The sequence below is a fragment of the Geospiza fortis genome, unplaced genomic scaffold (genome assembly GCF_000277835.1).
Source record: "Geospiza fortis unplaced genomic scaffold, GeoFor_1.0 scaffold130, whole genome shotgun sequence".
NCBI lineage: Eukaryota > Metazoa > Chordata > Aves > Passeriformes > Thraupidae > Geospiza > Geospiza fortis.
In genome coordinates this window covers 13,362,710-13,381,403 of record NW_005054300.1, presented here as the reverse complement: position 1 = coordinate 13,381,403, position 18,694 = coordinate 13,362,710, and the positions used below count along the sequence as shown (strand labels likewise).

At 41.6% G+C, this 18,694-nt stretch overlaps 1 protein-coding gene across 2 annotated transcripts in view; it reads left to right on the top strand.

The window, feature by feature from the left end:
- DUPD1 (dual specificity phosphatase and pro isomerase domain containing 1) overlaps positions 1-18,694 on the top strand; it is a 49,190-nt gene that overhangs the window by 25,186 nt on the left and 5,310 nt on the right. Inside the window, exons 1-3 of one of the 2 annotated variants that reach the window (XM_005417239.2) lie at positions 528-652; positions 7,788-8,001; positions 17,687-17,907. In XM_005417239.2, coding sequence (XP_005417296.1) covers positions 7,817-8,001; positions 17,687-17,907 — 406 coding nt within the window. In that variant the 5' untranslated portion in view covers positions 528-652; positions 7,788-7,816. Of the gene's footprint in view, positions 1-527; positions 653-7,787; positions 8,002-17,686; positions 17,908-18,694 lie in introns of those variants that run through there. The other variant, XM_031062066.1, reaches the window with a different exon arrangement.

Sequence of the window (18,694 nt, the reverse complement as noted above, 5' to 3'; positions counted from 1 at the left end):
ATGGAGCTCTTTAGGGAAGTAGAGAATTTTTCAAAGGCTGGAGGGTGCACCTCTGCCTTTTTTTGGCAAGCTGTCACCAGAACTGAGCCATGCTGAGCATCTTGTTGCTCTCAGCAAAGAAAGGCGTTTCATAAGTTAGTGGGTACTGGAAACGTTGGCACTGGAGAAAACCAAAACAGGAAGCAGGGGAAGATGGTCTTCTCTCGTGCAAGAGAAAAGGACCTCGTCAGGATGCCACCTCTCCCCCACTGCCCATTGTTGTGCCAGTGCCAAGTCCCTTGTGCGCAGCATGACAGGAAACAGCAGTGCAATGCTCCTTAGCCGTATGCAGCAGTAAACATAGCATCGGCCTTGACAAGGGAACAACATCAAAGATGATATTTGTTATATTATAGTCAACATGCAGGCATCATGTTATCTTAGTCACACCAAGACTAGGTAACTAAACTGCCAGGTTTAATGTTTCAGGTCACATCAGGGAATAGTTTTACCAGCAGATGTAAGGATCGTCATTTGGAGTGGGCAGCACTCAAGGTCAGAGTCAGCAAATCCTCCTCTAAAAATAGACTCTACTTGCACAGTTAGTGAGGCTTCTTTTGTCGTTCTGCTGCACTTCACAGGACCCAGTTACTGCACCCACCTAAGCTTACAGGTAAGGCTAAGCAATATGCATTTCCTGCTGTACTTCTGCTCCTTTTTCCTTCCTTTTGTAACCTGGTTTAGTAAAGCAGGGACTTAGTACAGCGGACTGAGAACTGGAAAACTTGCCGAGGTAACTATAAATTTCATTTAGCTTGTTGCAGAGAAAAAAATTAATTATTACAGACTCAAAAAGGTTTTGAAAGTATAACGTATAATTTTAGAAATTTTAGGAAACAAAACTTGTTGTGTTACAGAAATCCCTTTATAAATTAGGAAATTAGGTGCAGAAAGTGTAATTATCTTGGAGATAATTTCAATGTAAAAGTTAGGGAATGAAAATGCAATTTTTAAAGACTTTAACATCTGCCCCAGAATATTTTGCTTATTCTTCAGTAATTGCTCCACTCTCTAGTCAAATCTAGCTTTTCCAATTGAATTAAAAATCTCTCAGATTATGCTGTGTTTTAAATTTCCTTGGACATTCTAATAATATTTAATAAAATCTCAGCTTAATCTGTTTTCAATTAACCAGTCCACTCAACAATAAAGAATGAGGGCAAAAATCAGTTTTTAAAAAGTCATATGTGGCTTAGAAATTCTTTGAAATAACTGGTTAGTTTTGAATATTCACAGCAGGAGGTTCTGGGAAATAATTGCACAGAGGCTACAATTATTCTGGTTTTAAGCTGTTTGAAGATGACTGCAATAGATGAGCTATTTTATAGTCCATGAATGCTTTAAGCTAAGAATGCAGGGCTAAAATAAAGGAACTGAAGTAAATGAATTTTGGTGAAGACTTGAACAGGAATAGGGAACATAGGATTGTACTTTTTCCTTAAGTATCCAGCAAATCCAGTTTTGGAATTTGGTAAAATCTTTCTGGGGTCTTTTAGAAAAATATTTTTGAAAGACCTCTCTATCACAAGAAGTATTTGTAAAAAAAGTAACCTTTTTGGTCTAGTATTAGGGAAAAAAATCCCCAATAAAACAAAACAAGACACAACCCCACCCAAGGAGCCTTTACCACAGCTCATTGCAGTACCCTGGGGTGTAACAAGTGTGAGGTTACAGGGGAAGCACACAGCTCTTCATGGCTGCTGCCAGCCTTCCCAGCCTGAGCAAAACAGCATGGGGTGGCATCAGGGAGCACCATTCTCAATGCATTTCATTAAATCATCTGACAGAGCAAGCTTTTGTCACTGCAGCTGACCAGCTCTCAGCCCAACTGATGTACTTTGAGTTACAAAAAGCTTAGAAACCAAAGCACTGTTTACCCTCCTCCCAAGTGCAAACACTGTGCTCCAGACATGTGCATTGGCTTCTGCAGGAACTTTCCAGTTTATAAAACAACCCTCTGCTTAGTCATACTCAAAAAGGGCAAGCACTTTTTCACCCTGAAGGGAGGTATGTGTCTGGCATGTGGGCTGGAAATGGAAGAACAGAACATTTCTTAAAAATTCAAGAACTTGCTGAATAGCTCCTCCTTCACTGTTTCTGTAGATTCTCAGTCATTAGATCTTATTTGTTTTCTCCCTTCAGCACTGACCAAGTACTTACTTGAAGACTGGTTACTAAACTAGATTCAAGTCTTCTGCACGTTTTTTGAAAGTGTAGAACTGGTATTCTCCATCCTTACCTTCTCTTGGGTCCTTCCCTCTTGTACACACTTGTTACAAACATTGTTCCTCCATGAGTTCTTACCTAAGGTGGTTATTAAACCGACAGAAGGAAGTAAATAAAAATAAAGCCATTAGTTTTGCAGTTGTCTGTAAGGCAAAGTCTCAGTTTTTACTCCCAGGAGAGTATAAGTCCAACAACTTCAATGGTGTTAAATTCTGCCTGATAAATAAAAACATTGAAATAAGTCTGCCCTGTATCCAAGATCAGAAAAGAAAATGGAGTAATTTCTTCGTTACAAGCTCTTCATGCACAGAAATGATTTCTCAATCAAAATTACAGGGTTTTTTTCCTCTTTTTTGTTCTTCTGCTGGGTTTAGTGTTCATGGCAGTAGATAAACTACTTTAGTCCCCAGTTTTGAGGGTGAAACTACCAAATAATTTCAAGGGCACTGTGTTTATCTCCTATTGCACTGAGGTGGGTATAAAGTCCAGTAGATATATCATTACTTTTGTAGAATCCTCATGAAAAGCTCAGCGCTGATAGGTATTTCTCTTTCCTTCCCTTGGCATCTTAGAAAAGAGTTCTGGTGATATCAGAGTTCCACTCCTCTTTCAGAGCTGACAACAGGTAGGAGGCAAATCTGAAAGCATCAGAACACAAATAAGATTAAAATCTGCCTCCACATTTACAAACAGGTTGTATATTTAGGTGTTTTCTAAATGCTAAAAACTTTCACTTCCCAGCTAAACCAGGTGAATTTGTGATTGTCTGGTATTTTCAGGGAGAAGCTGCTTTTAGACAACTCTGAGTACAAAACCAAGGCTTGTGCACATGTGCACATCAAATTAAATTTAATAAAACCAGCATCAGAATCACCACTAGCACAAGTGATCAGTGTCATAAGAGCTGGGAGAACTTCCAAGAGCAGGACACATGGGTGGCAAAGAATATAAACTATTCTGCTGTATAAATATGGACTGAAGTGGGCATTAAGGCAAGGAAACCCTGTGCCCTGCATGACAGAACAGCTAATACTTCTAAAGGAAAGGGTAAGGAAAATTGTCCTCTCCATATTTCTTCCCAGTTTTTACTTGTTTAGCCTCTCTCATTGCATATTTATGCCAAGGCCACTGGGCTCGGACTTTATTGAAGATCTGAAGCTTCAGGCACACAAATAAAGCTACAAGTTGGCAGCAGAGTACCTATGGTGGGGACAACAGCAGTGATGGAGGAACCCCCTGTGCCAGGGAGGGGTTCAGAAAAGGAAAAGATATATAGGCCCTTGCACAGGAACAAGGCAAATGCAGTACTTGGCTGTGCATGCCTGGTTTTTTTCTTTTTAAGTCTCTACAGCTGACTTGGATCTTAACTCCCAGGCATAAATCTTGCCAAATTGTTTGGCATCTTTATACACAGCACTAGGGCTTGCACAGCACGTTGAGCAGAAAATACTAATATTAAGAAACATAGTATTTTGTTATGTAGCTAATGACTTCGAGCTTTCAGTCTCTAAGTACGCAGAAATTCCCACTACACATGGAAAACCAGCATTAGAAATGTATACAGCACCCCCAAGGCTTTGATGTTCACCTCTAGATAAAAAGCTCAGTTTTCCTCCCCCATCTATGGGAATACCAAACTGTAGAGCTCATGACTGACATTTCCAAAAGCATTAACTCACCCCTACAAATTTTGTGGTGGGACTGGACATCCCTTCAATTGAAGAGATTTGAAAATGGGCCACTAAATTCTATGACTTCATAGGGCCTTACTGGAAATTTTGGGTTAATTTGAGTAGTTCAGGGGAGTCCAAACATGGTGCAGAAGGCAAATCTGTCACTGCCATATTGGTGCTCCAGCCTCTAGGCTGTGTGCTCTGTCATGGTCTGAATTAAACAGCAGATAGACTGGCAGATTTTTCTTTTTGTTTTTTTCCCTTGCACTTTATTTCCTTCCTCCCTGCTTTAAAAATAAAATAAAAAGAGCTAAAGAGTTGTATAAGAAATTCCATCTGGCAGCTGTAGAGTAGATAGTGAACATAAAGAAGAGATTCCTTTGCTGTGCCTAATGCATGCTGCTTATCCAAATTAGCCACACAATTACTTCTATCAATGCAAAACTAGTTTAATGTTTTTTTTCCTAGTGCACAGCACTTGAGAATGACTTAAAATGCAGTGTAATTTGCCACAGTGTATGTCCTGAAGTGGCTCACTAATGAAAAGAGGATTAACTCTCCATTATTCTGAATTACCATTTTGTGAAACCACTAACAATATTTTCATTTATATACATATAACCCAAGGGGGACAAATATTCCAGCCATCCAAGCGATTAACAAATAAAATTTATTAGATAACATGCACTTTGGTCTTATTTATGAAGAGAAAGATTAGGGTATAAAAATGCAGATGACTGGATTTTTATTATCCTTGTTCTGATAATACCCTTAAGTCCATGACAGCAGAAGTGGGGAGCACGGGCGGTTCAGTGCTTTGTGTGCACACTGCAGTGAGGGCAGAACCTGTGGGATGCCAGACCCAGCAGGCACAATCTCACAGGCTGCAGCACCTCTGGGGCACCAGCAAGGTGTGCCCCACACCCAGCTCTGGCACAGAGAGGCAACAGGAAGGTCTCACCAGCTCACACAGCCTGCCCTTGGCACAGGCCAGCAGAATGAGGGGGAAGCTGTGCTCTGGATACAGGGGAAGGGTGGAATGAAAGACTGCCCTGCCTCACTGGGAGGGAACTCCTGGCCCCAGATACAGGGCTCTGTTCCTCAGTGTGCCCTGAAGCTGGGCTCAGACCTTTCTGCTGGGGAGAACCCTCTGGGACTAGGGCAGTTCCACAGCCAGCTGACTTTTCGTCCCTCCCCCATGAAATAAAAAGGCTGTCCTGAAGCAGCATTTCCAGGAGCAGGCAGGGTGCAGAGTTCTTTATGCAAAGGACATTAGGACAGTCCCTACACCAGAGAGCTTCCACATGATCCTGGGATTAGCTCAGTTGGTCAGAGCAAGGTGCTAATAATGCCAGGCTCACAATCTCCATGTGGGCCATTCACTTACAATGATTCTTGTGAGTCCCTTCCAACTCAGGCTATTCTGTGATCTAAGGCTGTGTGTCCCCAACACAGTGCAGTACCATGAAGTGACTGCCAAGCTAGCACAGCACTGGTACATCACTCAGCCTGCACTAACTCATCTATAGCCCACAGGAAGCACCACAAGGGGTGGGAGCCTGCTCCAACAAGGCTGTGCAGAGGTAACTTTGCAATCTGAATGCCATCTGACTGCACTGGGTAAGCGCTCCGCAAGACGCGGTCTCCTCTCCATACAATTCTTCCAGAGAAATCTGAGCTTTCTCTGCCTGGCTTTGTGCTAAACATTCATCCCTTATGCCCACAGCAGCATTAAGAACAACCCCGCAAAAATCCAATCTGCTTTTCACTTTTTATTCCAAGAGGGCTGGCCTAGGGAATAGCCTTCCTGGACCTCTGTTTGGTGTATGTAGAACCACTAATACAAGATGGGGTCAGACATCTTTGATTCCTGGGAAGATGCAAGCCCTTCTGCCCCCAACCAAATGCTTCAGGGCAATTATTTCCAGAATTGAAATAGCAAACCAGCCCTTTTGCCCCCTTTTCCCTCCTCCTAGTTAAACTCTGTTACTTCTTATGTAGTCTAGAGTCAAATCTGAAATACATGTTTTATTAGAGGAATTTCAACTGATGCTTTCCTGTGCTCTAATTCAATTTAGAAATCCCTGCAGCAGATAACATTGGCAAGGCATAAAAGAACATAGCGTACTTGAAAGTTCAGGGAGCATGTGGCTTCCCAGGACAGGCAGAAACAAGGATTTCCCAGCAGTGGTCGAGCTTTCAGAGTGTTAACCAAGCTCAAACTGTGCCGGTGTTCCAGTACCACAAACGATCCTTTGCAGATGTAATTGCCCTGGTTCTGAGGTGTAACAAATCAATGCACTGTGACCACCAACTGTGATTACTGATTACATTGCTTTCTCTTCTTCCTTTCCTCCATCCCATGTTATGGAGCCATGAATAAAAGTAGTCAGTCCTTCACCATCAAGGCAGCAAGCTCTCAGTTATAATTCCTTACTAGACAAATAGCAGTTCTTATCAATTTCTAGATAACAGCCTAATCACTCCCAAAGTCAGACTGACTTAGATTTGTATCTCTGAAGACAAACATTATCTACACTGCTGAGTCTGCCTGTAGAATTAGCATAATTCTGGCACAGGAAGGAAAAAGGTTCTCCCAGGGTATGGCTACTGGGGCAGATAGATGGGACTTGGTACTACACATAAGCATGCAAGACAAGCCCAAGATAAATTTACTACAAGCTGGAATTCTCAGAGCCCTTTAAAAATCTCAAGAGAGGACCACATAGCTAAACATCATCATCACGTTTTAAGAAGCTTGGCTGAAAGATAGATCCCTTTGCCAGTGAAAGTAAGCCAATTTTTTGAACAAAGGTGTACACTTGCCAATCAAAAACAGACTCCACAATCTTACACAGCTTTGGAGTAGGAAAACAGCAATCATTTGGCTTTTTCAAGCTTTGTAGAGAAACAGAACATGACAGGCACAAAAGAGCCCAAACTGAGCAAACAAACCCCATGGGTACGGGATGTCAGTGAAAAATGGACATCCTGCTTTCAGCTCTACAATTGCCACATGAAAGCATTAGCCAGATTTTTTGAATTAAAAGGACACAAACATTCAGCTGCCAGCACAAAAAAAAAAAAAAAAAAAATTTAAAAAAAAATTTGGGAGCAACTACAGGATTCATTGCCTGCAAGACAGGTGGATTTTTGGCAGGCTCTACTTGCACACTTCATAAGATCAAGCCCAACTCCACATCTTGTTACAAGTCTCTTACAGAACCACAAGGTTCAGTTTATCCCTTCAAGAGAATGAGACATGAGCAACTGCTGCTCTGAGAGAGTCCAGAAGAAGAAATAAAAACAGAGCCCACAGGGAGATGCAGCAAACAGGGACTCTGCAGCTGGCAACATTGGGAAAAAAAGAGTAGAAGAGAATACAACAGTACATGCAACATTTACCTGAACAGACACATTTCCTCTCCCTACGAAAATCACAAAGGATAAGCTTTTAGGAGCGTCTTCATTAATGATAAAAAACCCCAACAACTTAAATTTGCACTCAGTTCCTCTGGTGGTTTAGATCCCTAGGCTGTTAGACCTACCAAATTCTTGCCAGTGGATTTTTCATGAAACAAATCCAGACAGAGACTGAACTTGAATAATCACAAAGCTTTGAGTTTTGTTTCCTTTGCTGGTGAGCTCATCCAACAACATATTCCTCATCTCACTCTGGGGAGGCAGAAATCCGGGTACAAGTCTGTGTTTGCCACAGAACAGGTACATCTGTCTCGAGCAATGCTCAATCCCACCTGGTCAGTGCTGCTCCCAGGATGCCACAGCTGGAGCAGGAGTCACTGGCTTTGTGCTCCCTTGGGTTAATGTTCTGCTTTGGTTGCATTCCAGTTTCTCACACATCCTGAGAGCGCTACTTCATGGACAAGATGTCATCAGGAAGCTGGAATGCTGGGAAGAAAAATGCATATACAGCAGTCAAAGTAGATCCTGATGAGGACTATTGTACCCCAGGGGCATTTGAACTGGAGAGGCTCTTGTGGAAGGGCTGCCCACAGTACACTCACGTCAATGAAGTCTGGCCCAACCTCTACATAGGAGATGAGTAAGTGTACACAGTACTCCCTGTGTAGCAGCTAAGTGTACCTGCTACATCTCCTCTACACAGGGCATGACCAAGCCCTTCTAAACACAGCTCACTGACAGAGCAAAGTGTTTGAAACCACTGACAGATGTCAGAGCCTGGCATGGCCCTGGCTGTTACTGCTGCTTCAGGAAAAGAGCAGAGGAAGTGCAGCTGGGTGCTGTTAAAGACAGAGTGACAGCACTGGTTGTGGCACCAGTGTAGGCTGCAGAGGTTGAAGCTCATCATGATCTATTTTTAAATTGTTAGTTTCAAGGAGCAATTTGTTATTTATCTCTGAGTGAAAGTTGTTCCACTGTTACAGCATGGCCTGGATGTGTTTGCCACACCTTAGGTTGCTTTAGGCCTAAAATGCAATTCTTGAAAAGTGACTGAAGAGACAGCTCACCCTGCAGTAGTATTTCTGCATTTCCAAGCCTGTGCTTGTGGACATAGAACAGTCTGCATTTCCAAATTGCTCAAGAGATTAAAGCAAACAGAACTCTGAGGAAGGCAAAGCTACAGAGATGTGTCTCACTGATCTGACCAAGTGTGATTTGGAAAAAAACCAAACCCACAAAACAGACTTAGTCCTGCCGAGCACAGGACTAAACTAGAAGCAGTCTATTCCAAGAAGCAGAGAAGACTGCTGCAGCAGGAGACATGCCATCAGAAAATCCCCCAGCCCAAGCCCTAAGCAGAGCAAGAGATCTTTTCTTACCCCTTTGCCATTATTGGTCCAATTCCCATTTTCCTCTACACCCTGCACTAACATGACATATACTTTCACATCATCATAGAAAGACACAAGTAGGAGCCCCAGTGGCTCCAAAGTTCTCAATAATTTTTTAAAAGGTCCTAAAATTCATCTGTTGCCAGCTTATAAAAGAGGAAAGATATACAGCTTTGAAGTTACAAGGCTCTTAATATCATCCACCAATTACTTCTGTGGCGCCAGAGGCAACACAAAGACACAAGAGTTCTGGTCTTGTACCAAGCCAAGGCTCCCACTTTTAGGGACAGGGATGGGAGAGAGTGTGTGTGTGTGCGTGTGTGTGTTGTGTGGGATAAAAAAATTAAACCATGGGAACAGCCTGTCCAAGTGATTCAGGAAGAAAGGGGGATTGAGTTTTTGTCTCCACATCCTGCCCTGCCCCTCCAGTTAGATATGTCTAACTCAAGATTTACCATAAAGAACAGCCTCTTCTGACATTTATTTCCTACTTCATTGTTTAGAATCACCATCAGAATTATTCTGGACGAAGCTGTTAGAATAATTTTCCTCTAATCTCTGTGATGAAGCTATAGCTGTGCCTGCTGAGCAAAGGGATGTGACCAGACAAGAAGTGAGCCTCTCAGCCCAGGACAGCAGTCACTGACTCTTTACTGTAATCTTCCTGTAGCAGAGGCTTCTTACACCTTGTAATTTAGTAAAAGCTAGAAGGTGTTACTCTGAATACATCACACACCTGGCACTTCATACAAACTAACCAGAGGAACAAAAATACAAACTTCTTAAGAGGCACATAGAGCTACAACCTGTCACGCTGGGTAGTGTGTTTCTGCTGAGGACTGGTCTTAAGTCGAGAGGAAAACCAGTGGTGCTTTGAAGGAAAACAAGTTCCCCACCATGACAAGACAAAAGCATGAGAAAACCAATGGAGAAGGAAAAACAAGTAAGGAGCAGGTGGGGGGGGACAGAAATAAAACTTCATCAGAAAATGGGACTCCCCAGAAGAGAACTACTATTGTCAGCCAGGCAAAGGCAAACTTGACATGGCAGAAAATCTGAGAACTAGCCTGCATGCAAGATGCAGGCTTTGACTACCCTAACTGAAATTTGCTTTGAAATAGGCAAAGTCCATGGACCTTTATATCTTTCCTGCAGCCACCTCCATATCTTACTCCTGACCAACAGCTTACCCCCTCAGTGTGGCAGAGTTTTTGTATTATTTTAAGATCTTGCTTTAGAACTGGTGGCCAAAGAGATGCCACAAGCCATGAACAGATGTTGGGTGCATTTGCATCTTTAGCCAAGCTAAATTAAGGTTGATGTTGAAAGAATTTGGTGGAACTAATCAACAAAATCAAATGAACACATACATGCAGAGTTTATCTTCAGAGCCTTCACATCTGTGCTTCATTCTTGCCTCCTGCATTTACAAGGTTAACAGGACTTGTGACTGCTTATGGAAATGCTAATTAATTACCCTGACTACGTAACCACATCTTCCTTCTAATGCAATCCAGGCTATCAAGGAGCCCTGTGAGGCCACTCCATCCTTTTGTTATGAGGCTTCACTGCAGATGTTGCCCAGAGGCAATGAAATCTCTATGAGCCTGTCAGACCCAGAATAATCAAAGCCTCAAAATATAACATGCTGTGTTCAGCTCCAATTGAAATTTTCCCCCAGCAAGTTCCAAGGGCTTTTAAAGACCAGATACTGGAATTTGTATGACACAGCCCAGCGACAGGAATAAAACACTTGGTCAAGATTTTGAGTCAATTGCTACCAGGATTAGAGCATGCATCCTCTTCATATTTAGAAGTCCTCTAAAAGGATAGAAAGCAGCCTTGTTTTTCTCCTTTGTTTCACTAGCCACCTGGTTGCTTGCACAGGCAGTTTTACTGGCAAATCCCAAACCTGCTTGGTTCACTGGGATCACATGGAAAGTCTCTGCCAGTTACTCATCTTGTAGTTTCTTCTTGCAGCTCTTCAGTGATGGCTTTATTACCTGAGATGATGTTTAGGCTTCCACATTTCTGAAGTTCAAAGAATACTTCACCTGAAGACAAAGGCCTCCCAATTTGTTTTCCTCTTAAACATGTACTAGATCTCCTTAGGATTTAAGGTCTGCTCACAATTTCAGGTCTTGCCATGTTCTCAAACTACTCCCAGAAAAAAAAGAAGTCTTCTGAAATGTAGTTCTTTACAAGTTAAGTATGAAAAATAATTTTCAGGGTGTGCAGCCGAACTGAGCTTGCAATTCACAAAAGCTATGGTCTGTGCCTGTGCCTTGCCATGACTCATGGTCTTCAGAACTCATGCAGGCAAGGAAGATGAGTAACCCAAACCCACAATTTGGAGTGCATGATAATTAAGATAATAACTAAACATGAAATGTATGCATAACTAAAACTCATTCTCTCCTCTTACCTTTTTGCAGAGAAGCAATACAGCATGGCTTTTTCCAAGTGACCAAGTAAAAAGACAATTTACAGTAACCTAGAGGAAAACAGATGGGACTCTCTCAGGCTAGAAAACAGCTACCCTCCCACCATTTATCATTACAAACTCCTAGCATCTACATCAGTATTAATCATATAAAAATAGAAGCAAGTACAGATTTAGATTATAACAACACTCTTGAGGACATAGTTTTAACTTGGGTAGAATGAGAACCTGCCAATTGTAACAGCAGTTTAACAATCCAGAAAATCAGATCTTTAACACTGGACGGTAAACCTCAACGCTCCAGTGGCTTCCGAGACAAGTAACATTTCTCCGTATAACATCTCTATCAGTGATTTCTAACATTTGATGAGTGACTGAAGTCAAGACCAGGAACTGACTGACCACAGCATGAGTGCTTGGTGCCTTTGCTGTACAGAAAGCAAAGAGCTATTTCCTCTGTCTAGGTTGTATCACTTACAAAACTACATCCACCATTTTGGGCTAGAGGAAAATCAAATACTAAATCTTTTCTATCCCATATTCTGATGATCCCACTCACTGTTTTCAGTGGTACCTAAAAATTCTTTTAATTCACACTGAGCAGGAGGTACCCAGAGAAATGGAGCAACACCTCAGAAGGAAAAGGGGATACAATACTACACTATCTCCAGACTCCTTCCGTGCTAGAGTTACCAAGGAAAATTGGGTCAGTATTATTGGAAATTCTCAACATCTCTCCTCAGGAGGGAGAACTGCCAGATTTTCTTAAGAAAGTGTCAATATTGCCTATATTCAGCAAGCTTCTTTCTGACACTGACCATCTGGTAAATTATCATCCTGCATCGAGCTTTCCTTTAGCGCTTAAGAAAATGGAAAAGTTCGAGAGAGGCGACTCCTCTACTAGTAACATGTTGCCTCAGATTTCCCGGTGTTTTGTCAATCTGGGTCACGTCAATCTGTGGCTTTAACAGTCTATACTGAAACATGTTTGCATTGCACAACCTTTGCATGAAGTTTAAGAGACTTGGCTTAAAGTTGATAAGCACACCAGTCATCTGGTTGAGCAGTACCAGCTGTAAGGTGCTAACTTACCTGGGGAGGGAGTTGCTCTGCCCACACCCTCCTGAGGTATTTTGGAGGACTACTTCCTTCCTTTAGGTGTATTTATGTTTTCCTCATGAGCCACATATCTTCCCTTTCTTAGCTGCTTTCAGTATACTTAATACTAAGTGTGAAGGGGCAGGCTGCAGTGCCTGCAAGTTCTTTTCCCCTCTTTTCCAGTTCCATTGATTTGGGCAACTTTATAACAAAAGCAGCTGGGACTAAAGCTTGTTATGACAGTATTTTTGAAAAGAGAAAGGGGATTTGGTACAGTGGAGACAGCAACCTGAAAGAAAGCATTCTTTTTCATGTTGTAACTACTTACACATTGTTTCTTCCAGAAGAACACAGAGTTTGCCGCAGCACTTGCTATTGATCCTATGAAACTTAGCCTTAAAACTGACAGCAGGCACAGTTAAAGTCTCAGACAAGCCCTCTACTTGCCCTTGCACAACCCAAGAGAGGCAAACAGTCTTTTGGGAACCATCTGAAAATGGATGACACTTTTGTCTGGGTCAGTTTCCCCTTTTGGTGAGTCTGTTAGTATCAATATATCCATATGTGAAAGTGATTTTATCTCCAGTTTTCACCATTGAGGTGGGATTCCCACATCAAAGTACTCCCCCTTGCCTCAGAACTTTAAAAACATGTTTATGAGTCCATCTGCCCTACAGTAAATGGAGGGTCAGATTCAGCAAAGCACTGAGCTTTTGCTTAACATAGAGAAAAGGACTTCTGGGTATACTTAACTTTTAGCATAAGTTTATGTGCTCTGAACTGAAGAGCTGATGAGCTTTAACATGGGACTAATCAGCACAGGTCATCTCTTACTAAACTGAATTACATTGAAATTTTCATTGTTATCTCCCAGTGCCACACTTCACCTTCCTTGCATGGGAACACATTCAAGGCAGACACTGGAGACCACAGCTGCACCATGTAAAAAGAAATCAAGTGCTAATAGCACAGATGGTGGAGATATACAAAATGAAAACAATTGGTAGAGTAGCCAAGTGCTCTCAGCTTCACCTACACTGGCATTTGTAGCAAACTCCTCTTTACAATGGCTACTTAAAATTCAACCATAATCACAAAAGTGGAAGTATTAATCACAATTTAATAGGAAACAGCAGCACCCAAAGATGGGAAAAGAAGAATGTTGTTAGCTTGACTATTATAATCCGATAGTGAGCAAATGGCAAGGAAAAAACCCCAATGCCTTTTCTAGTCAAAATTGATTTAGAAATGGAGTCATAAATTCTCCAATAAGGCAATGATTCATATAGCCCTGAACAATCCTATGCTATTAGTAACCTCAACCAATCAGATATTCACAGATATTTATGCCTGATTTATTTCTCTCTTTCCTTTACAATATTGATACCTCAGGCATAGTAAAAACTGCAAGCAAGGCCAAGAGCATTCCCCTCTCCTTGGGGTGTAATCAGAAGTATCATGCATGATGAAACACAGCAAACCTCACAGGCTCTGGTTACAGTGTACAGAGGGGTGCTTTCACAACAGCTTTGACACTGCAGACTCAGCTGAGGGTGGAGAGCAGCCCAGTCCTTCCCACAAAGGCAGAGCTCACTGCTGGCTATGGGCAGTCCAGGCAAACATGTTGAGGGGCACAGTAACATTTCTGCTTGCAAGCATGCAGGTCCCACATGTGGGGCCTTACCAGGCTGTTTCTTGCTCTGCTAAGTGGCCACCAAGCTGCTGCAAACCCAGTGTGACCCCAAGTTTAACTATGGCAGTGTCAGTCTCAGCACAGGCCTTCTCTGCCTTGCCACATTTATGACCAAAGTACAAAGTACTGGCTGACAGGAGGTGAAAAGCAGATAAACCTGAGCCAATATGACAAGTGGTGGTCTAGCTGGGCTCTTGGCCTAGATTTTGGGGAAAGATTTTACAAGGAAAAAAAGAGGAAAATTTTTCAAAGAACAGTAATGAAATCTCTTATGAAAATATAAATATCAAGTATAAGACTGGGGGGATAGAGAGAAAGAGGAAGGAGATAAAGTACTTTCTAATCTCCATATTAGAAACCAAGCACTCTTGCTCTTGAAAAAGACTAAGTGTCACTTCAGCTTTCTTCACAAGATGCAGATTCTAAAGCCCAAGGCAAGCACCTCTTGCAGTCCAGTGAACCCTATTTTCTATTACACAACTGTTTCTTCATATCTCCACACAACAATATTAGAAACCTTAGGAAAAGCTTTCCATAGATAAAAGTGTCCAGGGTATCTGCTGTAAGAAAGGTGCCTGACACCCTCTTTACGGGCTGTGTGCACCAGCTTGGCCTGCAGATGTAAAAGCCACGTGGCCACAGGACCTGTACTGACCCTGCTCCACTTAGGGCAGGTATTTTAGGTCTTGCTTCCACTAACAGGTTCTACAACACCTACACACAGTTTGAGCGATAGCTATTCCAGTGAAAATGTGGAGAACTTAACAGATTTGAGTGCTCAGCACTGAGCACTCATTTTCTGGAAGTTTTTCAGATTAGCAATGTCAGTAGAAAAAAGAAAATATGTATCAGTATAATAAAGAGAACAATTCCATTGGGTAAGGTTCTATTCAGTCCAAAGGCTATTGCCAAATCGGTCTGCATATCAAGCATAATTAGAAAGCAGATAACATTTTAAAGTCAGACTAACCCAAGCATTGAGGAAAACAGAGCATAAATTCCTTGGTACACGTGTAATTTGCTGTTTTAAAACAAGTTATTTCACAGAAGATTATATAGTTATATCTGAGCATTTATAATGAGTTTTTGCAACACCATTCAAGGCTGATACGTTGCTGCTTCTGAACCCATTTCCATCCCAAGCTGGGAAACAAACGTAGCAAACAGAGTAACAATGTGCATATTCCCAACCTCCCACAGATCAAGGGCAAAACAACTGCTAATGCATTTGTGGTGCAAAATGGTTAAATTGATTAAATAAAAATAATTCCATCCTGAGCCTCCAATTCACAGAATGCAGCTACAGGCAAGACCGGGAGATGGAAGGGGAAGTTCAGAGGAGCTTGGCCAGGCTGAGCTGACTGCTTATGCAAGTTACTGAAAGACAGTATCCCTTCTTTCTGAATACCTACTGGAAAACTGAAGCCACCCAACATTGCAAAATCAGGTTGTAGAAAACAGAACAAGACTGTGTGACTGTCAGAAAAATGCATTAGTGGCATCCACTGTGTCAAAAGGCAATCAACAATCAAGGAAACAGGAAAATTTGATTTCATATAAAAACAAGTGTCAAATGTTAATGACTGTCACCTATTGTTTGACATTGTCCTTGCTCAGAACAACTTCATAATTTAATTCTACTGCTATTTATTAGCCTGAGCAGTGCTTGCAGAAGCCAAAGTGTGATAGTATGTACAGTCCATCAAAAACTTTGGTTTTCTACTGACTCTAACTACTCTGCAGTCCTGCTTCCTACTCAGCATGTAGATCTCCACTTGCAAGGGTTCTCCATGGGTCTCTGACCTGAAGCCCTCAGTCTTACATGGTTTGTAGGATAGGTGCTTTGGGCCAAGTCTGATCAATGAAAATCACCTTTTCTCTATTCCAGCATCAGGGAGGTAAAACAAAGGCTTAATTTGAAAGCAGGAACTAGCTCACCTCAAGGACATCAAAATGAAGAGCAGTAGTTATTCACTGCACCACTTCAGCCAGGACATTTAACCTGCTTTATTTTAAGTACTCTCCATCCTTTCAGTATAGAACTGAAGTGTCTTTGCTGGCAATATTTACATACAGGGAATCCTAAGGCACAAAACCTCCTAAAAGGAGGGAGAAGAAAGTCTTCCTCAGTCAATCACTACTATAGGAATACAAAGGGAAGGAGTAGGCAATATTTAACATTAGGTGAAAGTGGCAACTTACACCATTAGCAGTGCTCCAGGGTCTACAAAACTTATTAGGTAGGCATCACCACACTAAGAGCAGCTTTTATTTGACATTTACATGATCGTATAGGGGATGTGTGGCATTATTTCATGGCAAGACTACCAGTACCGTCAAGACATTATCATTCCTGACGAGAAAGGAATTTCTGCAGGGCAATATTTACTCAGAGCAGCCAATGATCATGGGCTTAATTTAAGTAAGAGCAAGCATAGGTAAAACCTTCAGTATCCATATCCCAGTTAAGTGCTCTAATCATTAGGTCCTTGACTGCTCAGAGGAGGTTTTGACTTAGAGCTTGGAAAGGCAGTCAACTTCAGGCTATTGTGGGCTGTCACCACTAGAATTATGAAACACAGCAGGTAGCCCACCACAATGTCCTGTGTGACAGCAGCTACATTTACACATGGAAGCGTTCAGGAAACATTCATGGAGAGAGGTACTTTTGTTTGGAAAAAGCTTTTTTAAATCATGCAGTGGTTATGTGAAAATATATTAACAGAATAAGGGTTATGCCATTTTTTGTTTTTGTAAAATCTTTGTAGTTTTCCTAGGCACTAATGAAACCTGACAGCTTTTTCAGAACAAAATTTTCCCAAACTAAAAGCTTTCTGTAATGGAAGAAAAAAAGTTTTTACATGCCTGGCCATGAACTTTGCATTTTTTAAGGAATTTTATCCTAAAGCAAGCACCTACAGTGGGTATTGAACATACAAATCTAAGCTTTCCTCTCTTCTGTGACTTCCCTTGTCCAAGGGAAGAGAGGACAAGAACAAAGGAGTACCTTTGGCTAAATACATTAATTCCAGCTTCCTCTGAAGGCTAATATAAAATTTCCTTATATAATTCTTTTTGCTTTAGACCTCTGGTTTGACCAAACAAGACAGTAAAATGGAGTTGTGATAGGAAGTTATATTCACATAGGGATGGGATTTTAAAATTGTATTTATTTTTTATAGAAATTGAGAAGAACTCAGTAACTTCTTTTAGGGAAGAATAGTTTCTTTTTGAATCCCAGACAATTTTACTACTCACATATTACTGACTCTTATTACATCTACAATATCATTTGATAGGACGGAAGGGGAAAACAGCATTCATGGGTCCTATTTCAAGTTCTGCCACTGATTTCCTTTTCTGACTTCAGATAATTCCTTCTATTTCTTTCTGTACCCCAAGTTTCTTCTTGTACAAGATGGATAGAAGCCAGTACTGCCTATGTGCACAGGTAACGGGAAAATAAATCCATATTAAACACGCTCTAAGGACCTGGGGGAGATAATTAGGAACTCCAAAAGAATGACAGCTTCAAACAGAATGACAATATCTTAAGATCCTTAAAATGGTAAATTATGCATTGTTAAAGCATTATCAGTTTCACTAGCATTCAGAACATACCAAATCAGAGGCTTTCTTAATTTTTTTTTCTAGCCTTGAAGAGGGTTGTTGAGTTACATGGCAGCTCTTGTTTTCCCAGGAAAACGGCTCTGGATCGCTACAGCCTGGAGAAGGCAGGGTTCACGCACATCCTGAACGCGGCCCACGGGCAGCGCAACGTGGACACGGGGGCGCAGTACTACAGCAGCATGGCCCTGCAGTACCACGGCGTGGAGGCTGATGATCTCCCCACCTTCAACCTCAGCCAGTTCTTCTATTCAGCTTCCAAATTCATTGATAATGCACTTCAGGATGAAAGAAGTAAGGAGGGTGCTGAAAATGGTTCAAACCAGTATAATATTTACCACAAGTAATTAAAAGCATAGTTCCATGGCATTTTACATTGCAGGAATGAAACAAGTCCAATATAGTGTATACAACTAGTAGTAGGGAACGAGTTTAAGAGAAGGCAGTGATGTATTTAGGACCCTTCTCACTAATACCACCCCAAGAGCCTCTTACCAAGCACTTTTGTCAAAGTTCTCATCACAGCTTGTATCAAAGGGTCCTGTCTGACAGAGATTTTTTTTTTGTTGATTTGACTCCTTCAAAAACACGTGGGACAACTGGAAATTGCCTAGGTGCCATGAATATGCTGTCTTTTCCTCCTTTTCCTAATTAGCCCCTAGCAAGACAGGTTTAATAAATATTAGTTGCATAGTGGTGGGAGTAGAACACAAGTGGTCTCAGACATTCCATGCCATCATTCCACAGCTTCATGCTCTGCATCATTAGATTCTCTCGATAAATATAGAAACCACCCCTCCTACTTGACCATCAGATCTACCCCAACCTGTAACATTTATTTCTCTGCCATCTTCCAAGCAGCAGGGAACTGATACAGCTCTGACAGCAGTAAACTAGAAACATTTCATTAAAGTGTTTGTAATTTCTCACCTTGATTACTACAATTCATTATTTGCTGATCTCCAGCAGTGTTCTATCAGAAAGCTTGACACTGATGTCAAGTGCTACAGCCTAGGCCTCACACTGACTTTCAATATTACTCCTACTCCTTCCCCTCACATACTTTTAAAAAAAAATCTCA